The 17,305-nt window shown below is 41.7% G+C and overlaps 1 protein-coding gene across 3 annotated transcripts in view; it reads right to left on the minus strand.

The window, feature by feature from the left end:
* The window catches only part of THSD7A (thrombospondin type 1 domain containing 7A), a 351,691-nt gene extending 347,462 nt beyond the window's left edge, over positions 1–4,229 (minus strand). For all 3 annotated transcript variants that reach the window (XM_034760534.1, XM_034760535.1, XM_034760533.1), the window contains exon 1: positions 3,717–4,229. In XM_034760534.1, the coding sequence (XP_034616425.1) occupies positions 3,717–3,876 (160 nt within the window). In that variant the 5' untranslated portion in view covers positions 3,877–4,229. The remainder of the gene's footprint in view (positions 1–3,716) is intronic.
* Between the last annotated feature and the right edge of the window lie 13,076 nt (positions 4,230–17,305).

Below are 17,305 nucleotides of genomic sequence, written 5' to 3' on the forward strand. Positions count from 1 at the left end.
TGTGATAGTGCACAGAGAAAGAGCCATTCTCTCAAATAAACAGGTCCCACTTGGGGTTTATAGGCCATGAATACCTTGAACTACAATTGAAAAAGAATAGAAAGCCAAAGCAGTTACTGAAAAACCAGTGCAATATGTTGCCTCAGCTAATACTAGCTAACAGGCAGACTGCCACATTCCGCAAGAACTATCTTTTGAGTGGTCTTCAAGTGCATCCCTATGTAGGGCACATTCCAATAAATCAATCTAGAAGCCAAAAAAGGTTGCATAAAAGAGAGACAAAGTCTCAACTGTCCAAATAAATAAGTGATAAAAGCATCTTTAGCTGCTGATGCCAAATGAATCTTCAGGAGTGCAAAGCTCCCCAAAGTAGCAAACTTGTTGGATGTAGAGTGGACAAACCGCTCCCAATAATGGATGTCAAAATCCCCACCAACAATACACTCCAGATCACAGAATCATAGAAGATTAGGGTTGGAAGAGACCTCAGGAGGTCTGGCTTCCTATCCGCTAGTTTCATCGTTGTCTTATCCAATTAAGATCCAGGCAGCTTGCTTTCATCCACATTCCAATCTGAGTCAGGCACTGGGAAAGCTAAGACACAGACCATCTGGATCTGATGAAAGCAAGCTCTCTGAAGTCACCACTGTCCATATTAGTTTTATTATCTCTTCAAATGGTAATACAGTCAGTTTCTATAGGAGGGGTATTGAAACAAATCTTTATAGCACCTCATACTAGAGATCCCTTAGGACAGAAGGGCAGCTGCTGTTTCCCACCATCTGGGACCTCTCTCCAAGAAGAAATAATAGAACCAATCCAGAGGAATACTACCTGCCTCACTGTGTTCAGAAAGCATCATGGCCATTGGTATCAAAACCTGCTCACAGATGTAGCAGAATCAGCATAATTATCTGATCTATGTATTTACTAGGAAAAGGTGGGCAGCCTGTCCTTGCCAAGCTCAAGTCAAAAAACCCAACTGAAAAGCATGCAGGATGTGAGGATTCTAGTATGTTCCATATGTGCATTGCTATCATATTGTTTTCCAATAATCTCCTCCACAAAGGGAAAAAGATTAGAAATGGGGCAATAACTGGCAAGTCTGCCAATACCAGGAAATATTTTGTTGATCTGGGGTTTTAAACTGATAATGACACAACTCCCCCCACAGGGAGTTTGGACAATCTCAACCAACAGCGAACCCAATTCCTCCTCACCTGACTATACTGGTCATGTGGAGCAAAGATCCTCTTACATGTCACAAGAAAGTTTCCCTGAGAGCCTTCAGTGCTTTATACAATAAAACTGGCCTAAATTCAGCCAGAGAAGTCATGGCTATTCACATCTCCAGAAATATAGCTACACCTATGAAAGCAACTAGACAGGTCCAAATCAGACTGAAAGGAAACAGACACAATTTGAAAGATTTGACTCTGTTTCTGCATGGAGGCCCCTAAGATTCACCAGGCCGTCAACCACCTGTTCCCCTGGGTAAGAAGAAAAATATGCAGTGCCTTTCATCTACAGATCTCAAAGCACTTTACAGAGTGTACAACTATCCCCATTTTTTTTCCCTTTTCACACAAGGAGAAACTAAGACAAAGTCAAGAGAGCAATATCAGACAGGAAACCAACTGAGAATAAAATCCAGTTCTCCTGACTCTCAGTACTACAGTCTTATCCACTGAATCCTGCTGCATATTGCTTGGAATTAGCAAGGTCATGATTTTCCCATTTTATTTTAGTGTTATATTATCAATGTTACATTATTAAATATAAAGCTACCACCTTTTACTCTGTTCATGAATGTGTGCAAAGTAAAGTTATTTGAAGGGAAGACTATAGTGGGGCAAAACATAAGTGCAAGACTTAAACTTTTCATGAGATGCTATGAACGCAATTTGTCACACACTTGCCTAGAACAAAAATTCTTGTGGTTTTAATGCTGCTTTTGAATGTGCTTTTAAAGAATTGTGTCAGAAAATATTATTTCCTCTCTGCTGACTGAGTGAAACAATAGTAAAGCACATGTACTGTATGCAAAAATAAATGGAGTTATTCCTTATCTAATTGCAATTAACTATCCTTTGTGATTACAAAATCATATCACCAATTTGTTAAATACAGTTGTTGCTATCTTCAGTCTGCTATTTTTTAAAACTGCTTTAAACACCAGCTATTAAATTAAAGGACTGGCATACTAAGGGGAGGGATAATAACATGCTACATAATATATTCTACAGATTGCTTTCAATTAGTTGAATCAAATATGATCTGCTTTGTAGAAAACCTCTGAAATTACTAATGTGGCTTTGCAAAACAACAACAAAAACAAACAAAAGAAAGCATTTGTTTTATGCTTTTGGATAGGTGTTCTGTGCACTTAAAAAAAACCCCTAGAAGAACAAAACCTCTGACTTTAATTGGATAGCAGACAATATTCTGAATCTGTCAATGCGTCAATTAAAAAAATAATGCTTCATGAGTTTGATGGCATAACAACAGTAATAACCTATCTTTCAGTATCAAAGGATTTCCCCCCCTTCAAATCTCTCTCTTTTAGTATTATTGGAGATCTCGTCTTCCAGTATAAATGAATTTCCCTTTAATCTCCTCCTTGAACTGCTGGATAGATACAGCCTCTTAAAAAATTCAGGATATCAGTGTAACTGTAAATTGATCTGTCTCTGTGGCAGAAGGCCAGGGGCGCTCTTCATCCAGGAAAAAGACCCAGTCTCATCGAACTTGTTTGTCAGTCAAGTGATTAATATTCATTTTCTCTAGCCACAGTATTTTCCTATTAATGAGAAAGCATTTCTGAAAGAATCATGGTACTTTATGGATGGTTTGTTCCTGGCACTATACAAAAAAAGACCCATCTCCTGATCACTTCAAGACAATAAATATTTTAAGTTTTATGTTTACTAAAATAGGAAGTAGGTTATATTCAAATGCTAAAATGTGCTAATATATGACTAGTTAGTGAGAACTAGTCATTGTTAGTGTTATGGATTTATGCCGTGCATTAACAAAAAACATTTCATTAAAAATTAAAGTTGAGCATGAGCATAGTTATGACTATGCAATCTTTAAAACAGACACGTAACTCATTAGTACCAGTAGAGGAAATAATCTGTCTGGTGTGATTCTGAATTCACATAGCCTATTTGCCTTTGGCTCTTTGGTTATGAGATCTGGCATCACTTGGATTATTTCACCTAATCCATCATTAGCTTTCATGTGTCCTATATAAACCTAAATGTAACAAACCCAACTCCTCATCAATTACCACACTGAATACATTACATGTCAGTATAAAGCATACATGAAATACACATGCTGTACTACATCTTTCTTTGTGAAACATCAATATTTTTAGCACCCTGTTAACGCTGCTGAATCTTCCTGTAATTTTTACCTTCCATTATGAAAGTGCAGTTCTGTACTGTTCTACTCTGTTGACATACAATACAGAGCTTTTAAAAAACCCACGAGTGCAAAGATCCACTTTAAAAAAAAAAATTGTCACTTTCCTTTTAACAGAACCCTGAAAGATGACCTAATTTGTTTTCCCAGACATCTGTCATCAATAAATGCTACAAACTGATTTTCTACCAGAAGAAAAATATTGGGAACATGGATAAGATAGTAACATTCACAACTGGAAATAAATGTGATAAAAATATATTAATGTGACATGCTTCCTTACTTACCAGTCTTCCACAAATATACAGAAGAAGTTTCAAATTCACTTTGTGCTTTAGCTTCCCAGATTCCAAACAGAAGAACCACAAGAACTCCAACACACCGGATTGAAACAGCAGAAGCCCCTGGACCACCGGATAAAACTGTGCCTCCCTCTCTCACCCCCATGCCTTCAGAAGGCTGCTTCAGTGTCAAAATCTGCAGCACAAAGGGTAACCCTTGTTTGAGTAATTTTCTCCCTTTCAGAATTTCTTCATAGAGAGGGCAGAATGGAAACCTCTTCCCAGCTATTGTGCATGTCAGCTGAAAAGGAAAAACTGTTTAACACCAAGGAACAATAGAGACCTCGGTTGCTGCTGCTATTACTGCTACTGCTGCAGCTACTACTGTGGTTGTTGCTCCACTCTCTTCCATTCAGTGGTTAGTAGCAGTTTTCCATCAGCTGAGAGAGACAGCTGTCCACAGGGGGCTCCAGCTGACTGAGCAGGTTATCTTGGTCTGGGAGGCAGCAGCCCTCATTTACACCAGCTGGAGAGAGTGAGAGAGAGAGATGAGGTGAAACACAAACAACCCAATGCTGTAATAGCACTGCATATAGCAACTGCAAAATGCTGCCTTCTGCACACCTCTGGAATATCACAAGGACACATACTAATAAAAAACCATCAAGCACACTTGAGAAACAAGTAACAGCTCTTAAAAATCAATGATTTTCTAAACTTAAAATCTATGCTGGATTTTTTATTTAAATTAACTGCATTGATATAGATGCAGTTCAGAATATACAACTTGAGCCATATTTTATTTTGGTAAAAATATATATATGATATGTTTGTCAAACAATCAAAATATTTATAAATGATTATACATGCACCAAACGGAAACCTCACAAAGAGATCTCAGGAAACAATGAAAACCTTTTTACTGTATATTATTCAAATGAACCTGTTTCAGGTAATAACATAAAGCAGCCTGTTGAAAGAATGTAAACGGAGTACACGTTGGTGGTTATAACAGGCCTATCCTTGTGGTATCTGAGTTTAGTGTGCCTGAGAGAGACAGATTAGAAATCACAGAAGCTGATAATTAAAAATTATTGACAATTTAATAAACCACATATCTGCACATCTAAAAACAATTAGCAATGAAGTTCTTATAAATCTATCATCTGAAAAAACTAAATTGCAGAATTAGATTTTAATTATAGCTGGCCATCTGTTTTTCTTTTTGTTAATATATACATACGGGGAGAGGGGAGAAACATCTTACACATGCACATGATAGAAATGTATATTTACGCATGCACATCTGCGCACGCACACACCCCTCTTCCCTCTAGTCAGCATGCATATACATAGATATGCATACATGTGTACATGCACAAAATGTAAACTAAGTAATTCAAAGTACTTTGAAGACCCAGTTACCTAAGAGTTTGTAAAGAGGAAATTAAATTATACTGAAGACTTTTGATCTAAAATTTACACACTGTCAGGGATACAGGGAAGTGTGGAAAGTGACAAAGCTTTTATTTCTTTTTCAGTAGGGGTCTTTTTAAACAAAACTCATCCCCTACTGAACTGAAACAATAACAAGCCTGTTGGCCTAGTTCTCAACAAACTGAAAGGCAAAAGAGATGGTCTCAGAAGAGTGATTGTCACACACCAAAAAAACCACCAAAAAAAGCCCACTATATGAATGCATTCTAACACCACAGCAACCACAGAGTTCTAAATGATGAAGCTACTGCTGCTGAAAGAGGAAACCTTCAGAAAGCCTCTCTTGGGATGCCTGTCATTTTGCAGAACCTTCCCAGACTCAGCCTTTTCACATGCATTAGATTAAAAGCAGCCTTGATCAAATAATTCCCAAATCCTTGCCTGTTTAAATATTCTGACATCAGAGCAAATTAGCAATGTTGAAGGTTGCAAATTTGTCTTTGTTTACTTTCCACTCTGTTATGCCTGTAAAAGGGAATTAAAGGCTCAGGGAGTCCTAGAACTGTGAGGCTGTGATTAAGAGAGATAAGCAAGTGTGGATTACTGTTCCTCAGCTGTTGAAAAACAGGCAACAATCAGGAGATTATAGGTTGATAAGGGATACATAAAAAGCCATGATCCTAACAAATGTATAGCATCCTGATGCAGGACTTGCATTACAGCTAAGGTACAGTAAAAAATGCATGTATCTCATTCATTTCTCTTCCTCACACTGTGCTGTATGTTCATTTGCAAACCACACAGAACTACTTTACTTGTGCTGTTTGATGCGCCAAAATGTAAGAAGTGGGCTGTAGTCCACGAAAGCTTATGCTCTAATAAATTTGTTAGTCTCTAAGGTGCCACAAGTACTCCTGTTCTTCCTTTTGCGGATACAGACTAACACGGCTGTTACTCTGAAACCTGGCAAAATGTAATGCTGCTTTAAACCAGGGAAGTCCTTTGAATTTATAGCTCAGGGCCATTTCATAAAGAAATCTTATGATTTACGTTAGGGGACAAGTATACTCAGCATAATGAAATTTATATGTGACTTATTTCAAAATAAGATTATGAATAGATTCTCTGTTTGAGAAAATGCCTTTTATATTTAACAAGGAATCTGTGACAGTAGTTTATGTTCTATTTTAATTACATACATAGATAAATAGTCTACACAGTCCTTTTATTTTTCAAAGTAAAAATGGTAGCTCATAGCCAAAGTTTGTGCCAGGGAGAAGTCAGACTTACAGGGCTACAAGGCCAAGAGGGAGCCCTTTTCAAAGGCACTAAATTTAATGGAGCATGGAAGCTTTTACCCTGAGTTTATATGAATCTTGTAAGAATACCACTATACATATTTTGTACATGACCCTAGGGACACAGAGTAGCCATGCAGTTAGCACAGTACAACAAATGGGTCTGGAATTGTTTCTAATAGAAACACACATCTGTATCATGTGTGTGTCTGTGGGTGTAAATAACACACAGTCATATTTCCATCTCTATAACTGTAAATTTCAGAAACGTGAATGTATAAGAAGCAGACTATTGAAAGTCATATTGGCACCAAGGTGGCATACTCATTTCATTTTTGAATATGACCAACTTTTTTCAAATTATCAAACAAAAATATAAACATGTATACAAATATAAATATGCAAACAACACACATAAAATACAATAAATATGCAAAAATAATTATATCCTCAGTTTGTCCTGTCTAGTTGTGATAGATTTGGAGCTGTTCGGTAATACATTATGAATACCATATAAAGATCTGTTTTAGGGGATGTTTATGTATGAATTTACTGGGTTAATTTAACAGAGGATAGTCGGGGGGGGGGGTGAACAAACATGAAGGGGAAGAGTAAAAATGGCTTCTGATAGATCACCCCTACGTAAGCACTTTAGGGTTCTTAGGAGAAAATGCCCAAACTATTAGATTTGAAGATTCTATCTCCTTCTCCAGTCAACCTACAAAACTATTTTAACCAGGACAGGAAAAGGCCAGCAAACACAAAAGAACATGGGTAGCTTAAAAGAGAGGCCTTCTCAAGAGAGGAGGTAGTTGCTTGGGGGAAACCAGAATGAGAAACAGGCGGGAAGAATCAGTTTTGTTTTAGTCTGTTTTTTCAGTAAATACATTTAGGCAAAACAGGCACAAATTCACAAAAAGTGTAGGGATCATCAAATTTTGCATTTTGTGCTGAAAAAAGACTCAGCTGAAAAAAAATTCACCCAGCTCTAGCATAAATGAGATAGGCATGCTATGCTACCATCAGGGGATGGTAACCCTTTAGATAAGACAGACATGCATGCAGACCGTTTTAAAATACCCTTTTTCCTACATCCTTTTACCTACTGCCCAAACAAACAATACTTGGGTTTTGAGAAGACAGTCCAGTCACTGTATTCCATTGGTCACGTAGCTGGCATTGACATAGCTTAGATTGACTTACTGAGGTGTCTACACTGCGCTGCGTTGACGCGAGACGCTCTCCCGTCAACTTACCTTACTCCTCTCTACCTTACTCAGCCAGAGAGTGCTCTGCAATTGATTTAGCAAGTCCTCACTAGAACTGCTAAATCGACCCCTGCTACATCGATTGCAGCAGTGTCGGTCCCCGGTAAGTGTAGACATGGCCTAAGAACGGGAGAATTGCAAAATTCCATCCCAAGATAGGTAAAGGCATGGGATATCTAAGAGGGCACACACAGAGAGACCAGAAAGGGGACATGATTAAGCTAGGCCAGTTACTGTGACACAAGCCATTCAGAAACAATCAATGAAATTATATCTTGATAGTTAAAAAAAATTATGGAGTTACATTATACATTTGTCAATTAGTAAAGCTATGGTTATATTTGGGCATCTGTTATAATCCCTTGTATTCACATGTTCTTTTGGGGGTTCTTTGGCTGATATTTTTCATGATTAGTCTTCACTCATTTTTGTGTTGTGAAAAGATGTATCAATTTTTCCACTCCAGAAAAATATTTAAAAGGTTTTGGAACAAGGATACCAAACTGTAGTTCACAAGAATCTTAGAAGTTGAAACTTTACAAGTTTGTATCCTATATGTTGTTATAATCTCTACATACTTCCCTTTTACTCCTCTCAAAAATACCCTCAGTAGTTTCAAATAATTTTTGTAAATGAGCACAACAAAATTTCCATTAAGTTTGGAGGTCTGCATCAGACAATCAATGGTCCAGAATTTCCCTCTCAGTGATGTATGTTTATGACACTTTATTTGGAATTGAACCTTCATTCTTATATGTATGTGCAGTGTGGAAGAGTCTTCATATTGTAAGAACTGCAACTTTTGAATTGCTGATTTTAACTGTTTCAGTTTATAACCTGAATGTAACTTTTTGTATTTGTAAACTAGAATGGGCATTGTAATGTGTCAATTTATTTAAGATACGCAAATGACCAAACTGTTATAGGTCAAAGAGTACATTTTAGATTATCCCTTTTATTGGATTAAGGCTTGATTAAGCTCTGAAACACACAGGCATCTTCCCATATCCTGAAACATAGGCCCTTGACAGTGCAAAGTTGACCTAAAAGGGTATCTAATGACATGAAGTGCCAGCAACCTCTGGTCCACTGGGGGAACCTGTAGCCAACCTACATAGATGCCAAAGTGGGTTACGCTAATGAAGCATGGATTAGGGTTTAGCATATCCATGGGCAACCTCAGTCACAGGTGCAGCTTAAAGCTACCCTCCCTCTGGCAGAAGCTCTTTAGAAACAATGGTCTTGACTCAGACAAGCACATTTTGCATTCTCCTGCTCAGAAGAGATAAGTCAAGCCTTTAATACTTTATTGTTCATTAACCTAATAAAAAGGATCATTTCCATTATTTTGCTCTTTTGTCTAATTGGCCAATGATCCCTCTCTTTTGGGCCACAGTCCAAAAATTAGAACTTCAAGATTAAACTGCATTTAAACTGCATTTTAAGTGGTTCTCAACCTTTACCACAGTAGGACACACCTTACCTCATAACCCTCCTCCCATCTGGCTATCTTGTTGGGACTGCCGTCCCATTTAGCAATACGGGAAGGCAAGGGTGATCATGACTCACACTACTTGTTCATAATCCCCAGGTCAAGAACTCATGGTCTAACATGAGAAACCTAATTTGTCATAGTTACATAAGTTTGAAGTGTTCCAAAATAAATGTTTAAATATACCCAGAAAAGACAAGGTTATACAAACAAAATCACAAACATTAGTCTCTATCAACCCTCCACATGGTTATACTACCAATGTCATTACCACACTTCAGGACACTAACTTATGAGTCCCAGTGGAGAAAAGATGGATATATATTCAGAGATATTCATTTGTGCAAGACAATAGAAATATGGGCAAACTCTATGAACTTTCCAGGTAAATGATTGACAAAGGATACTGAGAGGAGTAACCTCTTGTTTTATACCACTGAGCTAAAACCTTTTATGAAAATATAGCAGATTTTAACCACGGAGTATCATAAAAAGACATATAAAGTTAGCAAGTCCTGCTAGATCATTGTTTCTTTTTTATTGCTTTTTAAATAAAGAGCAGTTTATGTATTAAACATTACAAATTGTTGCATGATAAAGATTTCATAGAGGTGAAGGCCATAAGGAACAATTAGAACATCTAGTCTCACCTCCTATATATCACAGACCATTACATTTCATCCAGACAATCCTATATTGAGACCAATGACTTGAGCGAGACTACAACATTTCAGTCCTCAGGAAACTGAATGGTTGTTTGCCACAGGCAGAGAACAAGAGAGATTGAAGTGCCACCAATGCCCAATTCCCCTACAAGGCAAGCTATTCCCAGATGATCCTAGCAGGCAAGCTATGCTGCAGAAGGAGGCGCACATACACAAAAAAAAGTTTCCTACTAGTCTGACCTGCGGGAAAATTCTTTTCTGACCCCAAATCTAGCAATCACCATGACCCTGAGCAAATGAGCAAGATATACCAACTAAGAATCTGAGAAAGAGGTGTCACCACAGAGAACTGGTCCACTCCATCTGGTATCCTGTCTCCAGCTGTGGCCTATCCCTGGTGCTTCAGAGTAAGGCAAAAAACAAAAACAGACAATCACACCATTTCTCAAACATCAAGCAGTTATGCTGTGATAAATGAAGGGGGGGAGGAGGTAGCTCCCTGTTGTGGATGCACAGCCAGCCAGTTGCTATAAAATCCTTCTTTGTAGCTATTCTCTAATTGCTCTACCTGTAAAGGATTAAAAAGTCTCACTGCTATGCATAGGAAAAAGGAAGTGAGTGGGCACCTGGCCAAAAGAGCCAATAGGAAGGCTAGAACTTTTTAAAATTGAAACAAGACTCCCCTTTTGTCTGTTGGTTGTTGTTCTCGGGGAGAGGCAGACAGGGAGCAGTTATGCTGTGAGAAGCTTGGGCCAGGTATGAAAAATCATCGGTATTATACTTAGAAACTACTTATTTGCAACCCAAGATATGTAAGTAGATCAGAACATAAGAATGGCCATACTGGGTCAGACCAAAGGTCCATCCAGCCCAGTATCCTGTCTACCGACAGTGGCCAATGCCAGGTGTCCCAGAGGGAGTGAACCTAACAGGTAATGATCAAGTGATTTCTCTCCTGCCATCTATCTCCACCCTCTGACAAACAGAGGCTAGAGACACCTTTCCTTACCCATCCTGGCTAATAGCCATTAATGGACGTAACCTCCATGAATTTATCTAGTTCTCTTTTAAACTCTGTTATAGTCCTAGCCTTCACAACCTCCTCAGGCAAGGAGTTCCACAGGTTGACAGTGCGCTGTGTGAAGAACTTCTTTTTTTTTTTTTTTTTTTAAACCTGCTATCCATTAATTTCATTTGGTGGTCCCTAGTTCTTATATTATGGGAACAAGTAAATAACTTTTCCTTATTCACTTTCTCCACACCACTTTTTGACTGCCACTACACACTGCGTGCACATCTTCAGAGAACTATCCACGATGACTCCAAGATCTCTTTCCTGATTAGTTGTAGCTAAATTAGCCCCCATCACATTGTATGTATAGTTGGGGTTATTTTTTCCAATGTGCATTACTTTACATTTATCTGCATTAAATTTCATTTGTCATTTTGTTGCCCAATCACTTAATTATGTGAGATCTTTTTGAAGTTCTTCACAGTTTGGGTTGGTCTTAACTATCTTGAGCAGTTTAGTATCATCTGCAAACTTTGCCACCTCACTGTTTACCCCTTTCTCCAGATCATTTATGAATAAGTTGAATAGGATTGGTCTTAGGACTGACCCTTCGGGAACACCACTAGTTACGCCTCTCCATTCTGAAAATTTACCATTTATTCCTACCTTTTTTTCCCTGCCTTTTAACCAGTCCTCAATCCATGAAAGGATCTTCCCTCTTCCTCCATGACAACTTAATTTATGAAGGAAATGTCTAGAAAGACAGAATTAGGTTTATTTCCTTTTATTTCTTAATGGCTTGTGGACTCCTTTGTGCTAACCCCAGATGCTTTTGTTTTGCTTGTAACCTTTAAGGTGGACCTCAAGAGAACTATTCTTGATGCTTAATCCTTGTAGTGTTTTTTTTTAAATCTAGCAAAAGCCTAAATTTTTAGATATATTTTCTTCTTTTTTTTATTAACAACATTTACCTTATTAAAGAACAGAATTGAATTTTTGTGTTTTAAGAGGTTTGTGCACATGTTGTTCAATTAGCTGGTGGCAACAGCTGATCTCTTGTTTTGTTTCTCAGCTCTTCCCCGGAGTGGGGTGGGGTGAAAGGGCTTGAAGATACCCTACAGGAAGGAATTCCCAAGTGCGCCTTCCTGGGTTGTCAAAAGGGTTTGGCACTTGGGTGGTGGCAGCATCTACCAATCCAAGGTCAGAGGAAAGCTGTAACCTTGGGAGTTTAATACAGGCCTGAAGTGGCAAGTATAAATTTTTAGAGTCCTTGCAGGCCCCCACCTTCTGCACTCGAAGTGCCAGAGTGGGGAATCAGCCTTAATATGAGCAGTGGGGGAGGGAGAGAGGAATTCCTTCCTGACCTCTGCAACTGACTGTAGTAGGGAATTTGATTGTGGGCACTGTTCTAAATGCAGAGCTGCAAGCGTTAAGAGCATGTACAGGGAAATGCAAACAATCCTGTTCTCCCCATGGCTCATGAACGATGGGAATGAACAGGGGGACACACTCACAGGTTAATAATAGATTCCAAGACCAAAAGCGTCCACTATCATCATCTAGCCTGTCCCACAGGCTGTAGAATTTCTCCCAGAAGATGGATTAAATCATATCTTTTACAAAGATATTTAATCTCACCTTAAAGATGCTGGTGAATTATTCCAGTGTTTAACTAGCTTTACTGCTAGGAAATCATATCTTATTTCAAGGTGGAAATTGTCTAACTTCATCTTCCAGTCATTGGCTCTTATGCATTTTCTGACAGGATTAGAAAACTCCACTATCAGATATCTTTTCCAAGTGTAAGTGCCTATTCACAGTGATCAAAGCATCTCTCCGGGCATGTCTACACAGCAATTAAATGCTGCTGGCTGGCCCGTGTCAGCAGAAGCGGATTAAGAACACAAAGAGCATTTGGGCCTCCTACATTCCAGGGGTGCCGGAACTAAGGCTGGAGTCCTGGGGGCCATGCCCCCCCTTTAAAAGTAGAAGGCCTATGCCTGCCCACTTTTTAAACTTGGGCAAAGTAGCCTCGGGTAGGTGCGGAGTGGCAGCAGCTGGGGCTGCACTTTCCGGCAGGGTACATGATAAGGTGATCAGCTTCCCTGTCACGAAGTGCAGCCCCTGCTAGTAGCACCAGCTTCTTCCCAGTGCAGGGGGGAAAGGGAAAGGACCAAGGTGGGCCTTAGCACCCTCTCACCATGGTGCTCCACCCCCTGCTCCTCCTCTTCCCCCCCCACCAAGACCCCGCCCCATTGCCAGGCTAGAAGCCAGAGCCAGGTAGTGGTAAGAGCCACTCAGGGATACCAGGCCACTGTGGGGAGCCCCGATCCCTCCACCTGCCCTGGGTGGCTCTTACCATGGCCTGGCTCTGGCTTCCAGCCTGACCAAGGGGCAGGGCCTCAGTGGGAAGAAGAGAGCGGAGTCCCAGGCAGAAGAGAAGGAGCAGGGCCACAGTTCCTGCAGCAGCGGCTTCCCCACTTCTACACAGGTTCCGGGGCTCCTGCGGGGCCCCCCAAATTGGCTGGGGACCCTGGGCATGGGCTATAAGTAGGAAATTTTGTTAAACCAGTAACATGCCTAAACCACTGCCCAGGCAACTGAAATACCAATTTTTATGCTTATTGCTGAAATCAACTGTAAGGCCCTTGTAGCAGCCTTAACACAACTAACAGATCAGGAGGCGAGGGAGACGTGAGTGACCACACAGAGTAACCATGACCTTGTGCCCTCCTGACTTGAGTTTTTTCCAAAGCATGTGGTTTTGCAAAACGGAAATTCTGGCAATGGTTAACTATTGCTTTGTGAAATATAGCTGGTTAACTGATGGAAAACGACAGGGTGGAAAACTCCACACTTGCAAAAAAAACTTGCTGAGCAGAAGCTAAGGTTTTTTAGGGTTTTATTTTTTATTTATTTATTTATTTGGATGAACAAGCTATGTAATACTAACAAACTGCATATAAAAAGAGGAAGAAACCTGAGCTCGATGGACACTTGGACACCTGTGAAGTGCCCCTGCATACAGAAGGCTGGCCACTGGACGTCTACAGTTATCCACTCGAGACCTCCTCAAGACCCTGGGTAAATCTGATTCTGGGGTAATCTGAGGGGCTCTACTAACCTGTTGCAGACGTGTGTAAGTGCCGGAGACTAAATAAAGTAGAAGCTTTGAGTGAAAGCCCTTTTGTTTGCCTGTTTGCATCAACTATCAGTTGGACGGCTGTGTTCCCATTGACTGATCTCCTGCCACCGCCTTGCAAAGAGTAAAGTTATCAAGAGCTTTCGGCTCAGCAAAAACCTGATTAACAGGGCCCAATGGACCCATGCGTTAATCTGCCACTGTATGTCAGCTGACTCGGGCTTAGGCGGCAGGGCTGTCAAAATGAAGTGTAGACATTTGGGCTCCAGCTAGGAGGGAGAGTCCCTCTGAGCCTGAATCAGCTGACATGGGCCAGCTGGTGGTGTTTAATTGCAGCATAGACATACCCTCAGTGTTCTCTTTGATAAGCTACATTGAGCTCGTTAGGCCTCAAATTGTAAGGCTTGTTTTCTAGACCCTGGATCATTTTTGTGTCTTCTTTGAACTTGCTCCAGTATTTCCACATCCTTTGTGAAGTGTGGACACCAGCACTGAACACAGTATTCTAGTAGCAGTCTTACCAATAAAAAGGATGCATCCGAAGAAATGGGCTGTAGCCCACGAAAGCTTATGCTCAGAGACTAACCAATTTATTTAAGGTGCCTGTTCTTTTTGCGGATACAGACTAACACGGCTGCTACTCTGAGACCAGTCTTACCAATGTTATATACAAAGGCAAAATCACTTTGCTACCTCTACTTGATATTCTCCTTTGCATACATCCAAATATCGCACTAGCCCTTTTGCCACAGCATTGAACTGAGACTTCACATTGAGGCAGTTATCTACGACAGTGGCTCTTACCCTCTTCAGACTACTGTACCTCTTTCAGGAGTCTGATTTGTCTTGTATACCCCCAAGTTTCACCTCACTTAAAAACTACTTTCTTACAAAATCAGACATAAAAATACAAAAGTATCACAGCTACACTATTACTGAAAAATTGCTTACTTTCTAATTTTTACCATATAACTATAAAATAAATCAATTGGAATATAAATATTATGCTTACATTTCAGTGTATAATATACAGAGCAATAGAATCATGTCACTGTCCTTCCATCCCTTGCAGAATGTTCTGTTCCTTCTTCTTAGCATGGAGTCCCTAATCAGGACCGACCAGTTGTGAATGTTTTCTTGGGCTTGTCCATCTTGTATGAGCTGCACAGCAGTTCTCAGTTCTTTCTTCCACTATCTGGTCCTTTCCTCTGATTGGTTCTTGCAGGTTGTTCTCTATGTTACTCAGTGCCTGGAAGTGATTCAGTGCTTCCAGCTCTGAACATAGCCTCCATCTTCTCCTATTTTTGATGGTGACAAATTTCCAGTCTTCTCCACTGCTCTGGGGTCTACTATGTTACTAACTGGATCTGTGTATCCAGGAAATCCTTTACATTCCTGTAGCAGTGTGGGACTCACCCCTGCGGCGCCTTCTGATGATTGTCTCCTGGAATTAACTCTGCCAGCATTGGAGCGCCCTCTGCAGGCCGGTGATCCGCCTTGCCTCTGGCCCTCGTGTCCCTCCCAGACCCGGTGCCCTTGTACCTGGGGTGCTGCCCCCTAGCAGTAACTCCTCAGTCTTAGGGTCCCCCCCCCCAGGGAGCCCCCACCCACCAGTCCCACCTCGCCGCAGTATAAGGCTACTGCCAGTCATCCTCTAGCCCCACGCCCTGGGGAAGACTTCAGTATCAGCCTACTCATCACTGGCAAGGTTGGGTTTGAACCTGCTGCCTTGGCCTACCCCTGGGCTGCCCTCTGCAACCCCCAATATCCTTTGGCCTTCTGCTAGGCCGCAGCCTGGGGTTTTCCACACTGGAGCTCCCCAGCTCCTCTGCCTTTCCCCAGCCCTGCTCCACTCAGGTACCCAGTCTCTAGCTCCCTGAAGCCAGGCCCATCTCCATCTACAGATAGAGAGAGAGTCTTTTTGTCTGCCCCTGGCTTCCCTGCCTTTATAGGACCAGCTGAGTTTGTTTGGGGCGTGGCCCCAACTGCAGCCACTTCCCCCAATCAGCTCAGCCTAAAAGCTGCTTTCTCCAGCCACAGCCCCCTCCCAGGGCTGTTTTTAACCCCCCTGGACTGGAGCGGGGTAACCAATCAACTACAATTCCTTATATCTCACAAAGTGGTCAGCTGTTTTTAACAACCACAAACCTTCTCCATCAGGACCTCCAGCTTGTACTTCATGCAGACAAAGTCTCCTCTGCCTTCAGGCAGAAAGCAGAACATGACACATCTAATACAAGTCACAAATAGCTGATGACTCTCCATCTTTGTTGCTGGGGTGAAGCTGAACCTATAAAGCAAAGCCCCCAAACTTCCTCCTACAAATTCCCATGGAAATTCCACCTTTACCTGCTCCCTATTTGCTATTCTAATGTTCGCTGTTGTCTATGTAGCTATGTCTACACATGAAGCTAGGGCTGTGATTCCCAGATTGCATAGACATACTCATGCTAGCTCTCATTGAGCCACCACACTAAAAATAGTAGAGTAACCACGGTGGCATGGGCAGCAGTGAATAGAAGCACAGGTTAGCTGTAACTGTGTATGTACCCACGGGGTTCAGGTGGGTTTGTACTCAGAACAGCTAGCCGGTCCTGCCATTCGCCACTGCCTGTACTACTGTGGCTACACTACTGTTTTTAGCGTGTTAGCTCCATTAGGGTTACCATTCGTCCGGATTCCCCCGGACATGTCCGGCTTTTTCGGGTTAAAAATAGCGTCCGGGGGGAATTTGTCAATGTCCGGACAATGTCTCCCCCCATGCAGAGCGTGCGCACGGCTTACAAAGCAGCCGGTGCTCCAACAGCCAGAGTCAGAGCTGCACTTCCCCCCTCCTCCCTCCTGAAACTTGACACCCCCCCTCCTCTCCCTCCCTCCCTCTCCCCCTCCCTGCACTCACAGATCACCGGCCCTTCGCTGTCTGGAGCTCCGACCCTGCTGCCCTCCCCCGCTGTCGAGCAGCACAGTAAGGGGGCAGGGGACCAGAGAAGCGGCAGGGAGGTTCGGGGGGGGGGTAATCAAGAGACAGGGAGCAGGGGGGAGGGTTGGATGGGTCAGGGAGTTCAGGGGGGGCTGTCTGGGGGTTGGGGGGTGTAAGGTTTTGGGCAGAGTACAGGTGGGGGGTGGGTCCCAGGAGGGGGCAGTTAGGGGACAAGGCACAGGGAGGCTTAGGTAGGGGGTGGGGTTCTGGAGGGCAGTTAGGAGCAGGGGTCCCAGGAGGGGGCAGTCAGGGGACAGGGAGCAGAGGGGTTTAGATGGGTCAGGAGTTCTGGGGGGGGGGG

This window comes from Trachemys scripta, chromosome 2, assembly GCF_013100865.1.
Source record: "Trachemys scripta elegans isolate TJP31775 chromosome 2, CAS_Tse_1.0, whole genome shotgun sequence".
NCBI classification, from domain to species: Eukaryota; Metazoa; Chordata; order Testudines; family Emydidae; genus Trachemys; species Trachemys scripta.